The 18,960-nt window shown below is 50.2% G+C and overlaps 1 protein-coding gene across 2 annotated transcripts in view; it reads left to right on the forward strand.

The window, feature by feature from the left end:
* Positions 1-18,475, forward strand: part of ABL1 (ABL proto-oncogene 1, non-receptor tyrosine kinase) — a 138,907-nt gene extending 120,432 nt beyond the window's left edge. For both annotated transcript variants that reach the window (XM_052649675.1, XM_052649676.1), the window contains exons 5-11: positions 2,274-2,358; positions 3,174-3,351; positions 5,104-5,288; positions 8,558-8,710; positions 10,217-10,306; positions 10,655-10,819; positions 14,779-18,475. In XM_052649675.1, coding sequence (XP_052505635.1) covers positions 2,274-2,358; positions 3,174-3,351; positions 5,104-5,288; positions 8,558-8,710; positions 10,217-10,306; positions 10,655-10,819; positions 14,779-16,499 — 2,577 coding nt within the window. In that variant the 3' untranslated portion in view covers positions 16,500-18,475. The remainder of the gene's footprint in view (positions 1-2,273; positions 2,359-3,173; positions 3,352-5,103; positions 5,289-8,557; positions 8,711-10,216; positions 10,307-10,654; positions 10,820-14,778) is intronic.
* The last annotated feature ends 485 nt before the right edge of the window (positions 18,476-18,960 follow it).

Raw genomic sequence — 18,960 nt, forward strand, 5'->3', positions numbered from 1 at the left:
AAGTATACATATGTTTCCTCCCTATTGAACCTGCCTCCCACCTCCCACCACATCCCACCCTCTAGGTTATCACAGAGCACCAGTTGAGCTCCCTGCTTCCTGCAGCAAATTCCCACTGACTGTTTTACATATGGTAATGTATATGTTTCTATCTCAATTTGTCCCATCCTCTCCTTTCCCCACTGTGTCCACAAATCTGTTGTCTATGGGTCTCTAACACTGCCCTACAAGTAGGTTCATCAGTACCATGTTTTTAGATTCCATATGTAAGAGTTAATATGATACTAGTTTTTCTATTTCTGATTTACTTCACTCTATGTAACAGGCTCTAGTTTCATCCACCTCACTAGAACTGACTCAAATTTGTTCCTTTTTATGGGTGTGTATTATTCCCTTGTATATATGCGCCGCAACTTCTTTATCCGTTCATCTGTTGAAGGACATCTAGGTCGCGTCCATGTCCTGGCTGTTGTAAATAGTGCTGCAGTGAACACTGGGGCACATGTGTCTTTTGAAATAGTTTTCACAGGGTATGTGCCCAGTAGTGGGATTGCTGGGTCATACGGTGGTTTTAAGGAATCTCCATACTGTTCTCCATTGTGGCTGTTATTAACTTACATTCCCACCAACAGTGCAAGGAGGTTCCCTTTTCCCCACACCCTCCCCAGCATTTGTCGTTTGTAGATTTTTTCATGATGGCCATCATCTCATACAATGAGGTGATACCTCATTATATTTTGGTTTGCATGTCTCTAATAATAAGCAATGTTGAGCATCTTTTCGTATTTATTAATCATCTGTATGTCTTCTTTAGAGAAATGTTTGTTTAGGTCTTCTGCCAGTTTTTTTATTGGGTTGTTTGTTTTTCTGATATTGAGCTGCTGCTGGGTGGATTCTTTACCACCGAGCTACCAGGGAAGCCCTCACCATTTCTATAGGGCAGTAAATTATGTCTGCGTTTCAGTCCCACCAAGCCCTGAGCTGAGTGATTCAGGGCGCTGACACATCCTCACTGGTCCGTCTTCGCTGGTAAACATGATTGACCAGAGCAGGACAGTGCTCAGTAGAGGGCGACCTGTCCTCTGGAGGTCATCCCCAGGTGCCAGGGTGGGAACTGGCAGCTACAGTGAGTAGGACACTTTAGCTCTTGGTTTCCCAGAGGGGCCGCAGGTACAATGTAAAGAAAGCTCCACTTTTAAAGTAGTTGATAAAGCTTTCTTCTTGGGGAATCTGGTTTTCAAGACGTGCTCTCCCTGTCTCCCCTGCAGTCTTGCTCTTCAGACAGACTCAGACTCCATGTTGAAACCTGGGAGGGTAGGATCTCACTTCCCTCGTTGGCCTTTATAGCAACAGACTACGTGACATCTCATCCACTGGCTTCTTCCTTTGGTAGTCAGAAAAGAGGTCTCCCCGACATAAGCCCACCCCCACGATCTTGATAACAGGGCCAACCCCAGGACCCAGCATCGCAGCACTCCACCCTGATAGGTGAGGAAATGTAGAAATATTGTCACGTTTGCTCTGGGCATATGCTAATACTTTTGTCTCCCCTTGGCATTTAAATACTGTGAACTCGCTAAAACGTGGTGTGGGCTGGTGATCACATTTATGAACCTGTTGCTAGGGGAGCTGCTAGTGAGGCTTGTTTTAGGATTTGAGTAAATTGACCTGACAGGTAGTGGCGATTGCTTCATTAAGGGCCGCTTGAGACCACGTTCTTAAGAAACTCAGCGTCCTGTCTTGCTGCCACATCTTGAGGCCCTGTTCTTTGGTAGTGCTATACATCTTTTTGTGTCATCAAGGTCCCTTCTCTTGAATCAAGTACCTTTTGGATTCTTCAAGTGATTTTTTTTTTTTTTTAATGGTAAACGTTTGGGGAGTCCTTGAAAACCAGCCGTTCCTTAGGGAAGTGGTACCATGCTTGTGGTGGTTGCCTTCACACGTCTCCCTCCCTCCCCGTAAACTTCACTAGGTGATGGAAACAAGTAGTCTGCACGGAGTCACCAGAGCAAGTCACCAACATACCTAGCCGGCTTTGCTGTCGTGCTCAGGGTGAGAATTCAAAAGCTTCATGCCATAGTGGAAAATTCTTTGTGCTGTTGGGCTGATGACTGGCTACCTTGGAACCTGTCCAGAAGGATGTCATGGTTGAAACCGGTGGACCAGGATCATTGCCCGTCAGAGCTCCAGCTTGTGTTAACCGTTCAAGTCGTACTTCCCCACTTGAACACTTTCCTTGCTGAGATAATGTCATCACTTCTTCTTTCCTACAGGAGGATACCATGGAGGTGGAGGAGTTCTTGAAAGAGGCTGCAGTAATGAAAGAGATCAAGCACCCCAATTTAGTACAGTTACTCGGTGAGTGTGAGGAGCTCTGAACTTTGAATTAAATTCTCCAAGTGATACAGGCGCTGTTGGAACAGAGGTGAATGGCTCACTGCCTTAAAGTTTCTGGCCTGTACGTCTGTTCCCCACCTGCATCAGCCCTTGGTACAAAGAGGCCTGTGTTGAATGGGTGTGTTTGTGTGTGTGTGTGTGTGTGTGTCCATGCACCCGCACAAGTGAGAGATGGCGGGTGTGTGTGTCCGTGCACCCCCACAAGTGAGAGATGAGGTGTGTGTGTGTGTGTGTGTGTGTGTCCATGTGCCCACACTAGTGATGGATGGCAGGTGTGTGTCCGTGCACCCACACAAGTGAGAGATGGGGTATATGTGTGTGTGTGTCCATGTGCCCACATGAGTGAGAGAGAATATTATAACTTTTAGTTGATACCCGAAAGTGGTCAAGCACAAGTCTCAAATCAACATCTTGAAACGTAAGAATTTCAGAAGTTCCTTCCTGAAGCGATTCTGTACGTAGAAATATCCATATATCCATTGGGGTGATGACTTAGTGTGTTTGATGTGGCCCGGCCTCTGCTCTTGAACTCAACGGCAGCCTCTTTCCTGTTGAAGCCCATGGGCTTGAGAGGAAGGAAAAAGGGGGGAACCACGTCCCTCCCACGGAAGCATCATCTCAACCGGCGAGTGCGTGGAGTCATCACAGGACGTGGGCCCAGGATGTAGGGCAGAGTGAGAATCTGTCTCAGAAGCCTCGTTCTTCAGCGCTCATCTTTTCTGGTGTGTGTTCCGTTGGGAGCGGAGCGGCACGCTGAAGCCTTGTCTCGTTGGCAGGGGTCTGCACCCGGGAGCCCCCGTTCTACATAATCACTGAGTTCATGACCTATGGGAACCTGCTGGACTACCTGAGGGACTGTAACCGGCAGGAGGTGAACGCCGTGGTGCTGCTGTACATGGCCACTCAGATCTCGTCCGCCATGGAGTACCTGGAGAAGAAAAACTTCATCCACAGGTAGGAGCCCCGAGAGGCCACCCTCCCCGCACCAGCGGAGTCACGGGGCAACAGTGGGACCCGGGCATCCTTTTACAAAAAAACACCCCAACCTAGAAGGTCTTCTGGCTCAGCCTCTGACTTGTTTTAGTGCCGGCAGCTGCTTGGACCTTGGAGCAAAGGCAAACACCAGGTTCCTGACATTGCCAGGCTGAGAAGTATTTCACTGCAGAATCATTTTGGACTAAGAGGAATACTGAATGAAGTTTATCAGAAGGCGCCCCTTTTCATTGGCAGGGCTCCCTGTGACATAGGGCACCTGTTACTCCTCCAGGGCTGGGGCTCATCAGTAGTGTTGTGACCCCTTCCCAGCAGCCGCTGGCGTGTTTTTTCCCCACAAGCTCTCAGAAACGGCCCTACATGGGTTTTGTTCCCGTGTTGTGTGTGTATGTGTTTTCCCCTCCCTTCTGGTAATTATCATTTCATTCTCCACTTAACTTGCTGTCATCTGGTTCAGGGATGTTTCCACCATTGTCAGGATTGTGTATGCGTAGTTCTAAATTAAGCATCTTGGCTGCTTCAAAGCCTGGAGTGTTCTGACCTTCAAGCATGCCACAATTATCTTGGTCTCCACATTCTTTGCCGGTGGAAATGGCTTCCTAGCAGAGTGACGGCCTGTGCAGGACAGGGCCTGATGGGCTTTGCCGGAGTCTTCTATACAAGATGTTCTCCAGCCACCGTGGTGACCTTTCCTTCCCAATTAACTCAAGTATGAAACCTGTACATGGAACTTCGTAGTAAGGAGTAAGAGGAGCGTGTGTGAACTGCTGGCGGTGCCTTGTATGACAGATTTTTCTGTGCTCCATGAGAGTCTGCTTCAGAGGCTCCTGTCACTCAGGAAAGTGAACCCTCTGAGGCTGCAAATTGAAATTTCTTGACTTCTGGTTTGCCTTGCATGGCTCGCTTCGTTCTCTCTTCATTCACGCAAACTTAAAATGCTTTACTGAAATCCTATTAGGCACAACTCTCCTGAATTTCCTTTCCCTCTCATTGCTGGTGATCAGGCTATCTCACACAGCCATCGCCTTCAGCAGGTGCCTCTTCTCACCCCGCACTCCAGGTTGCCTTGCGATTTCATGGTTAACGTCCGTGAACCAGAGATTAAGCTCCTGCCTCCGTGGGAGAATCAGGAGGCGAAAGGAAGCCGATTATACAGGAGAGAATCCATAGGATACATTTGGATACGCATCAGGAAGAAATAGGAAAGTGGGAAATACAATTTGGATAAAGAATGTCGTGGGCTTTATTTTATCCTGTTGAGTCTAAATAGGACAAGCAGAGACTCACGCTGAGTAAGTTTCTCGAGATCAAGGCCTGGCCTGGATGTCCGCTCCCGGTGCCTGGCACAGGGCAGTAGTAGCTGAACAGACTCCTAAGGACACTGTCCCCAGGCATCAGTCAGTGCTCTACTGTGAATTCACTACCACGTACAGCCACCCTAAGAAGCAAGCACCGCTATCATCATCTTCATCTTATGGGGGAGAGAACCGAGTCCTAGGGTGATTTGCTCACTCCAGGTCGTGGGGCCAGGGAGCCTGTTCCCCTGCCACCCTCTGCAGGTAGAGCTTGGTGGTTACTATTTACAAGTAGATGTATTTGTTTAGGATCTCCCATTTTCCCATTGTGGGTGTTGCCCCTTGGTAAACAGTGGTGGAAGATTTGTAAAGCTGACAGCCAGCCAGGAACTCACAGATAAACTGTTTCCTTTCCCAGAGATCTTGCTGCCCGAAACTGCCTGGTAGGGGAAAACCACTTGGTGAAGGTGGCTGATTTCGGCCTGAGCAGGCTGATGACAGGGGATACCTACACAGCCCACGCCGGGGCCAAGTTCCCCATCAAGTGGACGGCACCCGAGAGCCTGGCCTACAACAAGTTCTCCATCAAGTCGGACATCTGGGGTAAGGGCCACTGCTTTGGTTTTGTCCTCGCCTTCGTCTAGGGTGGGGCTGTGTCCCCATTTTGCTTTCTCTCCTTGCCTTTTCAGTTCCTTTTCCCTTGCTCTTTCATTTCTTTCTCATTGCTTCCTTCTCTTTTTGTTTCTTTTACTTCTTTTTCAATTTTAAAAATCTCTTCTCCCATGTTTTCTCTCCTAAATGAGGTAAAAGTGAGGTTTTTTTTCCTCTTCCAAAATAATTCAGATGAACTCTTTCCCCCAACTTAACAACTTTGTCTTCTTCACTGTTAGATTGCCTGGATGTGCAGGGCAGCCAGCCCACCCTGCAGGCACCCAGGGTCTGCCTCTGTGGAGAGAATGCTGCAGAGTCTGGTTTGAGATTCAAGTAGAATGTTCCTCTCCAAAGCCTTGTGTGACAGTATTTTATTTTTACTTTTTGTTATGCAGATTGTCAGCAGGCAGTCAAGGAGGCAAGAGTTGCCTGGTGACTCCAGGCACTTGCCACCCCCAGCTTTGCTGTCTTCACCTCGTGGTACCCTCTCACCCTATCCCCCCGCCCAGCCCCAACCCTTATTATTTCAAAATAAATTCCAGACAGCATAATGTTTTGTCCATGAATATTTCATATGTCTCTTAAAGACGGCTTTTGTGTTTGTAGAACTGCAAGTTGAGCTTAGTTTCTGAATTTTGCGTGCTTAGTCACTCAGTTGTGTCTGACTCTTTGCAACCCCTTGGACTGTAGCCCACCATGTTCCTCTGTCCATGGGATGTTTCAAGCCAGAATACTGGAGTGGGTTGCCATTTCCTTCTCCAGGGGATCTTCCCGACTCAAGAATCGAACCCGTGTCTCCTGAATTACAGACAGATTCTTTACCTGCTGAGCCATCAAGGAACCGGTTTCTAAATATTAGCAAATATCAATGTTCAAATTTCCAGTTAATCATAAAAGTCATGCTTTTTTTTTAAAATCTGTTTGAATTGGGGTGAAAATACAAATTTCCCAGTGCAATTAGTTGATGATATTCTTTAGGTCTCCCCTAATCTGTAAACTCCTTTTTTGTCTCTGTGTCTCTCACTGGTTGTTTGTGGAAGAGGTCCTGCCATTTGTCCTTTAAAGTCTCCCACATTCTGGATTCTGCTCACTGTCTCTCATGTTCCTCAGCCTTCACTGTTCCCAGAAAGTGGGTAGTTGGACCTAGACACCTTGATCACATTTGGGTTTGACTTGTTTTGTTTTGGTAAGAGTACTTCATAGGAAGGAAGGGTACCTTTGATCAGTAGCCCCGTAATTCTTGATTTTCCCTCTGTCTAGAGCCACTGATTTATGAGGGGGTTGCCAAATGACAGTTCCCTGGTTCTGTCATTCCTTATTCATTTATGAGCTCCATACTTCTATAAGAAGAAACTTCCTCCCTCCTACCATCTGATTACAGTAGGGGGTACAGTTCATACAGGAAAGACAAATATAAACTTCCTTGCCATTATTAACCAGTTTCTAAGATAACAGATTGATTTCTTAATATCCTCCAGTGGTGACCAATTCAGTTCAGTTCAGTCACTCAGTCGTGTCTGACTCTTTGCGACCCCATGAATCGCAGCACTCCAGGCCTCCCTGTTCATCACCATCTCCTGGAGTTCACTCAGACTCACGTCCATCGAGTCCGTGATGCCATCCAGCCATCTCATCCTCGGTCGTCCCCTTCTCCTCCTGCCCCCAATCCCTCCCAGCATCAGTGTCTTTTCCAATGAGTCAGCTCTTCGCATGAGGTGGCCAAAGTATTGGATTTTCAGCCTTAGCATCATTCCTTCCAAAGAAATCCCAGGGTTGATCTCCTTCAGAATGGACTGGTTGGATCTCCTTGCATTCCAAGGGACTCGCAAGAGTCTTCTCCCACACCACAGTTCAAAAGCATCAATTCTTTGGCTCTCAGCTTTCTTCACAGTCCAACTGTCACATCCATACATGACCACTGGAAAAACCACAGCCTTGACTAGACGGACCTTTGTTGGCAAAGTAATGTCTCTGCTTTTCAATATGCTATCTAGGTTGGTCATAACTTTTCTTCCAAAAAGTAAGCATCTTTTTAATTTCATGGCTGCAGTCACCATCTGCAGTGATTTTTGGAGCCCAAAAAAATAAAGTCTGACATTGTTTCCACTGTTTCCCCATCTACTTCCCATGAAGTGATGGGACCGGATGCCATGATCTTCGTTTTCTGAATGTTGAGCTTTAAGCCAACTTTTTCGCTCTCCTCTTTCACTTTCATGAAGAGGTTTTTTAGCTCCTCTTCACTTTCTGCCATAAGGGTGGTGTCATCTGCATATCTGAGGTTATCGATAGTTCTCCTGGCAATGTTGATTCCAGCTTGTGTTTCTTCCAGTCCAGCGTTTCTCATGATGTACTCTGCATAGAAGTTAAATAAGCATGGTGACAATATACAGCCTTGACGTACTCCTTTTCCTATCTGGAACCAGTCTATTGTTCCATGTCCAGTTCTAACTGTTGCTTCCGGACCAATTAGGTTTTGTTTTTCTTTTGTAGTATTATTACAAGCTCTTGGATTTAATTATATTTGAGTATATTATAGACTAATCCACTGCAGCAGTTTTTTAAAATTGATATTCAGATCGTCTCAACTTTGGCTCATGGGAACTTCAAATTATTCCTGGTTCTTTCTGATAAAACCCTATAGTCTTCTATAGCATCTGTGCTATCTGAAATGAATGAAATACTCCAGGTTCATTCTCTGCCCCAGACCTGAACCACCCACTTCTCCAAGGAATTCAGGTTCCTTAGTGGGACCTGGAATTTCAGTGATTTCGTTAGATTTTAATGAAATTTTTTGAATTGGAAGGGACCTTAGAGATAACTTCACGTACCCAGGAGAGGTGCCTGTTGGAGGCACGCTGCTAGTTGGTCACAGAGCGACGACTAGAAATGGCCTCTTCAGTTCCAGTCCTAGGCGCCTTCCGCCACATCTCCCAACAAGATGGCCATGCTCCCTGAAAGACCCTGGAGGGGCTGGTCACCCCAGGCCCCTCCTCTACTATAGCATGTGCTAGTCCGTGGGCGTGAGTGACCGGAAAGCCTAATTCTGTCCTGTTCTGTCCAGGGCTGTTGGTAATTAAGAACCTCATAAAATGTCAGAGTGTCTGGGCTGCTTCTGAGGGTATAACTTCTGAAGTCTGCTGTATAGTTAGCTGGTTTTGAATGCGGTGCAGTCAAATCTTAAACGCATCTTGAACAGTCTTGCTCTTTCTTTTTTCTTTTAGCATTTGGAGTGTTGCTTTGGGAAATTGCTACCTATGGCATGTCACCTTACCCAGGAATTGACCTGTCCCAGGTGTATGAGCTGCTGGAGAAAGACTACCGCATGGAGCGCCCGGAAGGCTGCCCAGAGAAGGTCTACGAACTCATGCGAGCATGTGAGCCTCCCCCTGCTGGTTCTGATGTGGGCTCTGTAGGCAACCCAGTGCAGGGCGTGTGTGTCAAGTGAGGGGTTAAAAGTGCTCCATTTCCTCTCTTTCGCATTCTTCAGAAGCAACTACTGTACAGTTTGGTACTTTTTTTTTTCCATGTTTCTATGCGCTTTTATTCATATATAGTATTTTACTTATGAGGGTTTTTTGTTTGTTTTTCATGCAAAAGAGACCGATGGATACCAAGCCTGGGTGGATAAAAGTCACTCAGAATATTTGCCTACTATACAAGAAATTTGCATTTATTAATAAGAACCCCAAATTTTACAACCCTGTGAACTGTAGCCTGCCAGGCTCCTCTGTCCGTGGGATTGCCCGGGCAAGAATACCGGAGTGGGTTGCCATTTCTTTCTCCAGGATCTTTCCAACCTAGGGATCCAATTTGCATCTCCTGCATCGGTAGGAGGATTCTCTACAGCTAAGCCACCAGGGAAGCCCATATATATTATGGGCCCTGAAATTTCAGCAATTTACATACACACATACATATACACACACACGTGTGTGTGTTATATGTGTGTGCGCGCTACATGTATGTATGTGTTATGTGTGTGTTATAGGTTGTGTGTATAAGTATGTAACGTGTGTGTGCATATATAAAATGTATAAAAATTTATCACCTCAATTTTTTTTTGTACTTAGCAGTGGAACAGGCCTGTGTTTCCATGTCTGTGATTCAGAGCAAGTGCACCCTCTTTCCCCCACTTTCCTGTCTCATATCTTTGTGTAGCTGTCTGGCATCTATTGCATGATTTATTCATTCATCCAGTCCGCTTTTGATGAGCATTTGGTTGCTTTACATATTTGTTGTCGTCGTTGTTTTTTTTTTGTCATTATAAATAAGGCAGGAACCAGCACCCTCATACATAGACCTCTGTGCACTTTGCTAGTACTTCTAGAAGTTGAACTGTTGGTTCAGGGAGCTAAGTGCATTTTAAATTTTGATAGGTTTTATCATCTTTTTCTCTAAAAGGTTATATGAATTGATACTCTCAGCAGAAGTTTCTGAGAGGGACTCTATGTCTTCACCTAATGGGATTTAGTCATCCCTTAATCCTCATTTTAACCTTGTTTTAATTAGTACATCTTTTCTGATGAGGAACTTGGGCTTTGATAACCATGAAGTAAGGGTAAGGTAGGAAGCAAGCTATTGGCTTTCGTAACTTTCTACATTTGCTGGAGGCAGGCTGGTAAAATCCTATTTGTAAATGTAGTTGTTGCTGTCAGCCTGTCTCTGGGATTTTAGACTCCATATTCCTGCCAGTATGTAAAATTTTCTCAAATTCTCAGTGTCTGTAATAGGACACAGTGACATTCATCACTTTAACTTGTCATAGCATAAGATGCTTAAGCAGGATTGGAATGTTAATTTCCAGACTTTCCACTGAGAATGTCTCGTCCCCCCATGTTCGCGAGGCGTCGTGGGCAGTCTGACTTGGGTCTCATCCGCAGGTTGGCAGTGGAATCCCTCCGACCGGCCCTCCTTCGCTGAGATCCACCAAGCCTTTGAAACGATGTTCCAGGAATCCAGCATATCAGATGGTAAAGTGCCCGTCCTGGGGTTGCCCGTGGTGGAGAGCGAGGTCGACCTGGGAGGGACAGCCATGTGGGGCCCAGCCCAGGCCTTCAGTCCACTTCCTGCTAGAGCGTGTGGGCCAGCATCTCGCCGGAGACCAGAAAGCGGAGCAGGGGTGCTGAGGGTGGCTTTCCGTCTCTTGCAGCCAGGGTTCTGAAAATTGCTCAAGTACTGTTTCTGCAGAGTGTGTGTCCCTTTTCTGTAACCGTATATAGTTTACTACTGTTGCCTTAAGAAGAGAAAGCCAACATACCACAATGATACCACTGCTGATGACTGCTGGTTTTGTTCTTAATTTTTTTGGTGTTTCTTAGAAGTGGAAAAGGAGTTGGGGAAGAAAGGCATGCGAGGGGTTGCAGGTACCCTGCTGCAGGCCCCAGAACTGCCCACCAAGACGAGAACCTCCAGGAGAGCTGCTGAGCACAAAGACACCCCCGACATGCCCGAGACACCCCACTCCAAGGGCCCAGGAGAGACTGGTATGTGCCCACCCCCCACCTGCCTCGGGGGCCCCAGGGAGTCAACCCTAAACTGAAAGGCAGGCACATCCCTCATGAGTGGGCCAGCTGCAGAGAGGAACGTTCTCCTTTTCTCTGCACTCTCTACCCACCCCACCCACCGCCCCCACCAGGTAGGAGCCACTGCTTCCGCAGTCAGTCTAGTCAGATAGGCAGAGATGTTCATGAAACCTACAGGAACAAGCCCACCTTTTCATGTATCATTCACACTGTTTGTGGTTGTTCTGCACTGTGGACAGATAGAGCAATAATAAACACTGAACCAAACAAAGAGCAGCTCGTTGTGAAAGCACTGATACAAAAAGCTCCCTGGTGCTGATGGAGCCATGAGGCCCCCGGGGCAGAGCTGGGGTCCTCATTGTCCCTGAGAAGAGACTGGTGCTGTCCCCTTGACTAGCAAGGGCGGTGGGAGCACTGCAGGAGGGGTTAACATGAGCAAACATGGACCCAGTGCTTCCTGTGTGCCAGGCTCTGCTCTGAGCAAGGCTGCTCTGGTTTTGTAGTCGCCCCAACCAAAAAGAAAATACAGAAGTATGGATTCCAGAGCAGACCAACTGGGTGGAGATGTCTGCAGTGGGCCAGGTGTCTGGGTTTTAGCTGCCTCTAGGGGATTGCTCTGATGGGCCACATACTCTGGCTGAATGGGAAGGGACAGGACAAAGCCAGAATCTACAAGACCCCATGATTCCAATTTTTTTCATCATGTTCTTGTTCAGTCACTCAGTCGTGTCCGACTCTTTGCGGCCCTGTGGACTGCAGCACACCAGGCTTCCCTGTACTTCACCATTTCCTGGAACTTGGTCAAACTCATGTCTATTGAATCAGTGATGCCATCCAACCATGTCCTCTGTCGTCCCCTTCTCCTCCTGCCTTGAATCTTGCCCAGCATCAGAGTCTTTTCTAATGAATCAATTCTTGGCATCAGGTGGCCAAAGTATTGGAGCTTCAGCTTCAGCATCAGTCCTTCCAGTGAATATTCAGGCTTGATTTCCTTTAGGATGGACTGGTTTGATCTCCTTGCTATCCAAGGGACTCTTCAATAGTCTTCTCCAACACCGCAATTCAGAAGCATCAATTCTTCAACATTCAGCCTTCTTTATGATCCAACTCTCACATCCATATATGATGACTGGAAAAACCATAGCTTTGACTATATGGACCTTTGCTGGCAAAATGATATCTTTGCTATCTAATAAACTGTTTAGGTTTGTCATAGCTTTTCTTCCAAGGAGCAAGCATCTTTTAATTTCGTGGCTGCAGTCACCATCTTCAGTGATTTTGGAGCCTAAGAAAATGAAGTCTTTCATTGTTTCCCCATCTATTTGCCATGAAGTTATGGGACCCGATACCATGATCTTCGTTTTTTGAATATTGAGTCTTAAGCCAGCGTTTTTCACTTTCCTCTTTCACTTTCCTCAAGAGGCTCTTTAGCTCCTCTTCGCTTTCTGCCATAAAGGTGCTGTATCTGAGGTTACTGATATTTCTCCCAGCAGTCTTGATTGCAGCTTTTGCTTTATCCAGCCCAGCATTTTGTATGATGTACTCTGCATATAAGTTAAATAAGCAGGGTAGCAATATACAGCCTTAACATACTCCCTTCCCAATTTGGACCCAGTTTGTTGTTGCATGTCTGGTTCTAACTATTGCTTCTTGACCTGCATACAGGTTTCTCAGGAGGCAAGTAAGGTGTTCTGGTATATCCCAGCTCTTCCATAGTTTGTTTTGATTCACACAGTCAAAGGCTTTAGCATAGTCAGTGAAGCAGTGGTAGATGTTTTTCTGGAATTTTCTTGCTTTTTCCATGATCCAGCAGATGTTGACAGTTTGATCTTTGATTCCTCTGCCTTTTCTAAATCCAGCTTGAACATCTGGACGTTTTCAGTTCATGTACCGTTGAAGCCTAGCTTGGAGAATTTTGAGCGTTACTTTGCTAGCGTGTGAAATGAGTGCAGTTGTGTAGTAGTTTGAACATTCTTTGACATTGACTTTCTTTTGGTTTGGAATGAAAACTGACTTTTTCCATTCCTGTGGCCACTGCTGAGTTTTCCCAATTTACTGGCATATGGAGTTTACACCATCTCCTAGGATTTGAAGTAACTCTACTGGAATTCCATCATCTCCACTAGCTTTGCTCATAGTGATGCTCCTAAGGCCCACTTAACTTCTCACTCCAGTATGTCTGGCTCAGGTGAGTGATCACACCATCGTGGTCATCTGGGTTATTAAGATCTTTTTTGTATAGTTCTTCTGTGTAATCCTGCCACCTCTTCGTAATATCTTCTACTTCTTTTAGGTCCATACTATTTCTGTCCTTTATTGAGCCCATCTTTGCATGAAATGTTCCCTTGGTATCTCTAATTTTCTTGAAGAGATCTCTAATCTTTCTCATTCTATTGTTTTCCTCTATTTCTTCACATTGATCACTTAGAATTTTCCACAGTTTGTTGTGATTCACACAGTCAAAGGCTTTAGCGTAGTCACTGAAGCAGCAGTAGGTGTTTTTCTGGAACTCTCTTGCTTTTTCCATGATCCAGCAGATGTTGGCAATTTGATCTCTGATTCCTCTGCCTTTTCTAAATCCAGCTTGAACATCTGGAAGTTTTAACATTTCTTATCTCTCCTTGCTATTGTTTCATCATGTACCCATATTTTAAAAGTTGAATGTGTAGCTCCTATACATAGGTATTGTATATGTACTGCTGCACAAATATATTTACTGTGAAATATAGCAAAAATATACACTTAAAAGGTTTACATAAGAGATAAATTATCCTGCTTTCTTTGCACACTCCCTGGACTGTCTTGCTTGCCCTGCTTCGACAGCATATAAACTATCTATAACCTGGCCTCTCTATCCTTCTGTTAGTCGTCCTGACGTCAGGAAGTGGGACAGCGGTGGGGAGGAGGGGCCACTCTGAGAACTTGCGGCTTATTAAAAGGCCAGTGATAAGCCATCATGTTCATTTACCCCCCATCAGTATTCATCTGAGGGGTATTCTGATATGTAATCTCATGGCGTGCCAAGAGTGTCAATTAGCTGTTCAGCCCCTGAAACAGAGCTGTGCATAATTCATTAGAAATTCACTCTCTTCGCCTTCCTCCGACGGGGCTGAGGTTTGGGGAAGGCCTTGACTTGCCTGGATCTGGCAGTCTTGTGTGCAGCCTGCTGTTCTGACAGATGCCCTGTCCCTCAGCGTCCCAGGTGCTGACGGCCACCGCGCTGCTGCCGCCCTCGGAGGGAGAGCTCTGTCACTCACTCGCGGGGAGCTTGGCAACGCCAGAAAGATTTCTTAGGCGCTGTTATTCATATTTAAAGGATGCCCATTTAAAAGTTTTAAAAGGTCACCCTTCTAGTTCCCTGAGCATAATAGCCCATTGTCACTGCACTCTGTGGCACGCGGCCCCTCTCCCTCCTGCCCAGCCTTGCGGGAGCCGCAAGCAGCCGCCTGGTGGGAGAGGCCCAGCTCCTGACCCTGTGCTTGGCCTCGTCTGCCTTGTACCCTCCAGATGGTGGTGTGCAGGGGCCTTTTCTGCTTTAACAGGGGTGGGGCAGTGGGCGCAGGTGCCACAGCTTTTTGTTCTGCTGTCTTCAAGGAGAGAGATCTTAGCTCTGCCCAGTAATGACAACACCAACATGCAGTGCCAACTGAGGATTCCGTGCCAGGAGCTGTGATAAATGCCCACATCCCTTCTATTCTCACTGCAGCACTCCGGGTAGCTCTAATGTGCTCCGATTCATCGATGAGGAGGCCGAGGGTGAGCAGAGAGGTCGCTCGCCAGGGTCGGGCAGCCTAACCACACACGCAGGCCTCCAGAGACCAGATGCAGGGCCTCTCTGTGAGGAGAGGCCGCCGGCCCGTGCGAGGCCAGGCTCGTCGCTTCTGGCCTGGACTTGTTCAGCTCTTCCCTGTGTGTTTCAGATCCTGTGGACCATGAGCCCACTGTATCTCCACTGCTCCCTCGAAAAGAGCGGGGTCCTCCAGATGGCGGCCTCAATGAGGATGAACGCCTGCTTCCCAAAGACAAGAAGACCAACCTATTCAGCGCCTTGATCAAGAAGAAGAAGAAAACTGCCCCGACCCCTCCCAAACGCAGCAGCTCCTTCCGGGAGATGGATGGCCCACCCGAGCGGAAAGCGGCCAGTGAGGAGGAAGGCCGGGAAATCAGCAACGGGGCACTGGCGCCGGCACCCCTGGACACAGTGGAGTCGGCCAAAATGCCGAAGCCCAGCAGCGGGGCCGGGGTCCCCAACGGAGCCTTCCGGGAGTCTGGGGGCGCGGGCTTCCGGTCGCCCCACCTGTGGAAAAAGTCCAGCACACTGACCAGCAGCCGGCTGGCTGCCGGTGAAGAGGAGAGTGGTGGTGGTGCCAGCAAGCGCTTCCTGAGGTCCTGCTCAGCCTCCTGCGTGCCCCATGGCGCCAAGGACACAGAGTGGCGGTCAGTCACCCTGCCTCGGGACCTGCAGTCCACCGGCAGGCAGTTCGACTCGTCCACCTTCGGAGGCCACAAAAGCGAGAAGCCTGCCCTGCCTCGGAAACGGGCAAGCGAGAACAGGTCTGACCAGATGACCAGAGGCACGGTCACCCCGCCACCCCGGCTGGTAAAGAAAACCGAGGAGGCCGCCGACGAGGTCTTCAAGGACGCAGCTGAGGCCAGCCCGGGCTCCAGCCCGCCCAGCCTGACGCCGAAACCGCTCCGGAGGCAGGGTGCGGCTGCACCTCCCTCCAGCCCTCCCCACAAGGAGGATGCCGGCAGGCCCACTGCCGCGGGGACACCCGCCGAGCCGGCACCCCCCACCAGCCGGGCCGGGCCAGGAGCTTCCGGAGGGCCCAGCAAGGCCGCTGCCGCTGCTGCAGAGGAGCCCCGGGGGAGGAGGCACAAGGCCGCCTCCGAGTCCCCAGGGAGAGACAAGGGGAAGCTGTCCAAGCTCAAACCCGCCCCGCCGCCCCCGCCACCCACCTCCACTGGCAAAGCCGGGAAGCCCTCGCAGAGCCCGAGCCAGGAAGCAGCCGGGGAGGCAGGCGCTGGGGGGAAGGCGAAACCTGTGGCTCTGGCTGCGGACGCCGTGAACAGCGACACCGCCAAGCCTGGCCAGCTGGGAGAGGGCGCCAAGAAGCCTGCACTCCCATCCGTGCCAAAGCCGCCGGCATCCACCAAGCCGGCAGGGACCCCAACCAGCCCCGCCCCCACCCCCACCACCTTGCCGTCAGCACCCTCTGCCCTGGCAGGGGACCAGCCGTCCTCCACCGCCTTCATCCCACTCATATCAACCCGCGTGTCTCTTCGGAAAACCCGGCAGCCTCCTGAGCGGATTGCCAGTGGCGCCATCACCAAGGGCATGGTGCTGGATGGCACCGAGGCCCTGTGCCTGGCCATCTCCAAGAACTCGGAGCAGATGGCCAGCCACAGTGCCGTGCTCGAAGCCGGCAAAAACCTCTACACGTTCTGCGTGAGCTATGTGGACTCCATCCAGCAAATGAGGAACAAATTCGCCTTCCGTGAGGCCATCAACAAACTGGAGAACAACCTCCGGGAGCTGCAGATCTGCCCAGCAACAGCAGGCGGTGGCCCGGCGGCCACTCAGGACTTCAGCAAACTTCTCAGCTCCGTGAAGGAGATCAGCGACATCGTGCAGAGGTAGCAGGAGCCGGCGGTGCACGAGAGCTCCCTGTGTGCGCCCGGGGCGGCGGGCCAGCGGCCGGCAGGACCCGCGTGTGGGCACCTTGGCCCAGAGCTCGGCACCGGGCAGAGCAGAGGCCGCCATGGAGCGCGGCGCCACGACTTTGTCCTGCCCGCCACCCTCCTGTGCTCACCTCCCCCCTCCGCCTGGCCCCCGGAGCCTCATCCAGGTTCTGTCTGTGGCGTTCCCGCTCTCTGGACGGCCGTGGGCACGCCAGCCTCCTCCCTGCGTGTGGGGCTTCAAAACTGAGCCCTCGGGGCCAGGCGGGAAGGTCGATGAGCGCTTCCTTTCCATCTTCCACCCTGGAGAACCTCCACTGGCTCTGCGTTTGCCCCCTTTGTCCCGAGGAAGGAGCACCCTGAATGGGAGCTGAGTCAGCAGGGCCTGGGGACTGTCTGCTCGCCTCACCCCAGGCAGGGAGTGTACACTCCCCTCGCTCGGGCCGCCTGCTGAGGACACGTGTCCAGAGCCACGTCCTGGGAAGTGCGGCCCGGGGATCACCCCACTCCCCCCACCCCGCACCGTCCCCCCATGTGAAGGACGGCTCTTGACTGGGGGCTGAGATAGGCCAGGGCACCGCCACCAGCCAGCCTCTGGGTCCCGGTCTGGGGGGAAGCCAAGGAGTCTGCGATGGGGAGAGTTTCCTCGCCGTCCTCTCCAGGTCCTCAGGGCCCCGTCACCTGCTCTCCTGTGACGTGCACTGCTAATCCTGGATAGAAAGCTTGAGTCTGGAGGGTAGCAGGGTCGCGGGGGAGCACACAGGGGCTCCAGAGGCAGGAGGGGATGGCGAGCGTGGGGGCACAGCCAGGCCCAGGATGGCCCAGAGCGGGGCCTGGCAGGTCGGCAGTGAGCACAGTTACCTTCCTTTCAAATTCCCAGGGGGCCCTGATAAGGTGCTCAGTCTTCACTTCCAGTTGCTCTCTTTCCATTCCATCATGCTCCTCTAAGGCAAAGTAGATTCTTGCAGGGCTCTTTCCCTGGTGACAAGTCAGTCTTCAGCTTTCCAGAGTTCTTGAAGCATTTCCAAACTGCCCTCAGCACAACTGCCTCCCCAGAGAGAAGGAGCCGCCATCGGGCGCCCAGCGCGCACGCAGGAGGGAAGGACTGGGGCACCAAAGCCCCGCCCAGCGTGGGCCATGCCCCAATGGGCATGTAGCTTATGTAATTACCACAAGCAACACTTAACCTAATGTTCCGGTGGGAGTCATCAGGGATGAAGAGAATCAGACAAAGGAAACCCCAGGAAGTGTCTCAGAGAGCAGTCTTCAGCGTCATCTCCCCAGGCTGCCCAAGACTAGGCTCAGGGGCAGGAGCCCACGTGCCCTTGACCTTGACCTGGAGCAGCTACTGAGGAGTGGGCCGGTACCTGCCTGGGCCTTGCTCAGGAGAATCGGAGGAGAAACCAGGAGGAGACCGTGTCCCACCCACTCCCAAGGCCGCCCCGTGCCCATGACCTCACTCGGGCCCTGTTTGTACACTAATCACCTGAGTTTGTCTTTTATTTCTCTGATAGAGATGGTTTCCTCTGGGTCGTTTTATGCTGTTTTCACAGCTCCTCACCTCTTTGCCCCCCCGGGCTGCTGTGCTGCGCAGACCGAGGGGGTGTGTGCCCGAACACCGCCAGTGGCCTTGCAGACGAAGCGGAACGAAGCCCACCAGGTCCCCTCCACTGCCCGTTTCTGAGGTACTTGTCTCTTCCCGTTCACACGATGTGCCACTATATTTTGCATTTATACTTTGGTATTACACTCTTTTATAGACTTGCCCTTTTATAAATGACCTGTAAATAGTTTTCCACTGTCCTCCCTTCTGCAATGCCTATGGTGTCTTTTTCTTTTTGGTCCAGTATATTTTGTTTCTGTATATGACTTTGTGTTTTTTTTGAATCCACGTCTCTCCTCCGTAGTATTTTTTAAATAAATGTTTACAACACCAGACCTTGGGGTAATTGCTGTGGTCCGTAATTCTTCCCTGTCATCCTCAGAGCCCCAGCGCGTGCATGGGCCGGGAGGGAGCCAGGCTTTCCAGAAGCGGCCAGGCCGTGTCGGATCTCACACGACAGGAGAGAACAGGAGTGCGGCAGAACCCCGCACCGGCTGTGTCACCAGCCAGCCCTCACGTTGGGCCCCTCTGTGCCCTCGAGCCCTGCTTGCCAGCGGCCTGGCTTGGCAGCGGCACTGAGAACAGGCTGTGCTCCCATGTGGGCCGCGGCCGTCTGGCGTGGGAAAGGGAGACCAGCGACAGCGGTGCCTCCCGTCCCTGAAATGGGGAGGGGAAGGTCACGTCCGGAATGCCTCTCTGGCCTGAAAGCGTTCAGCCCTCCCCACAGGCTTTTTCTTTTTCTCCTTGCATTTGAATTCACTTTCAGCCACTGTCATCAGTCCCCAAAGCGCTGTCCACTCACTCGTGTTCAGTGCACCAG

The sequence above is a fragment of the Budorcas taxicolor genome, chromosome 11 (genome assembly GCF_023091745.1).
Source record: "Budorcas taxicolor isolate Tak-1 chromosome 11, Takin1.1, whole genome shotgun sequence".
NCBI lineage: Eukaryota > Metazoa > Chordata > Mammalia > Artiodactyla > Bovidae > Budorcas > Budorcas taxicolor.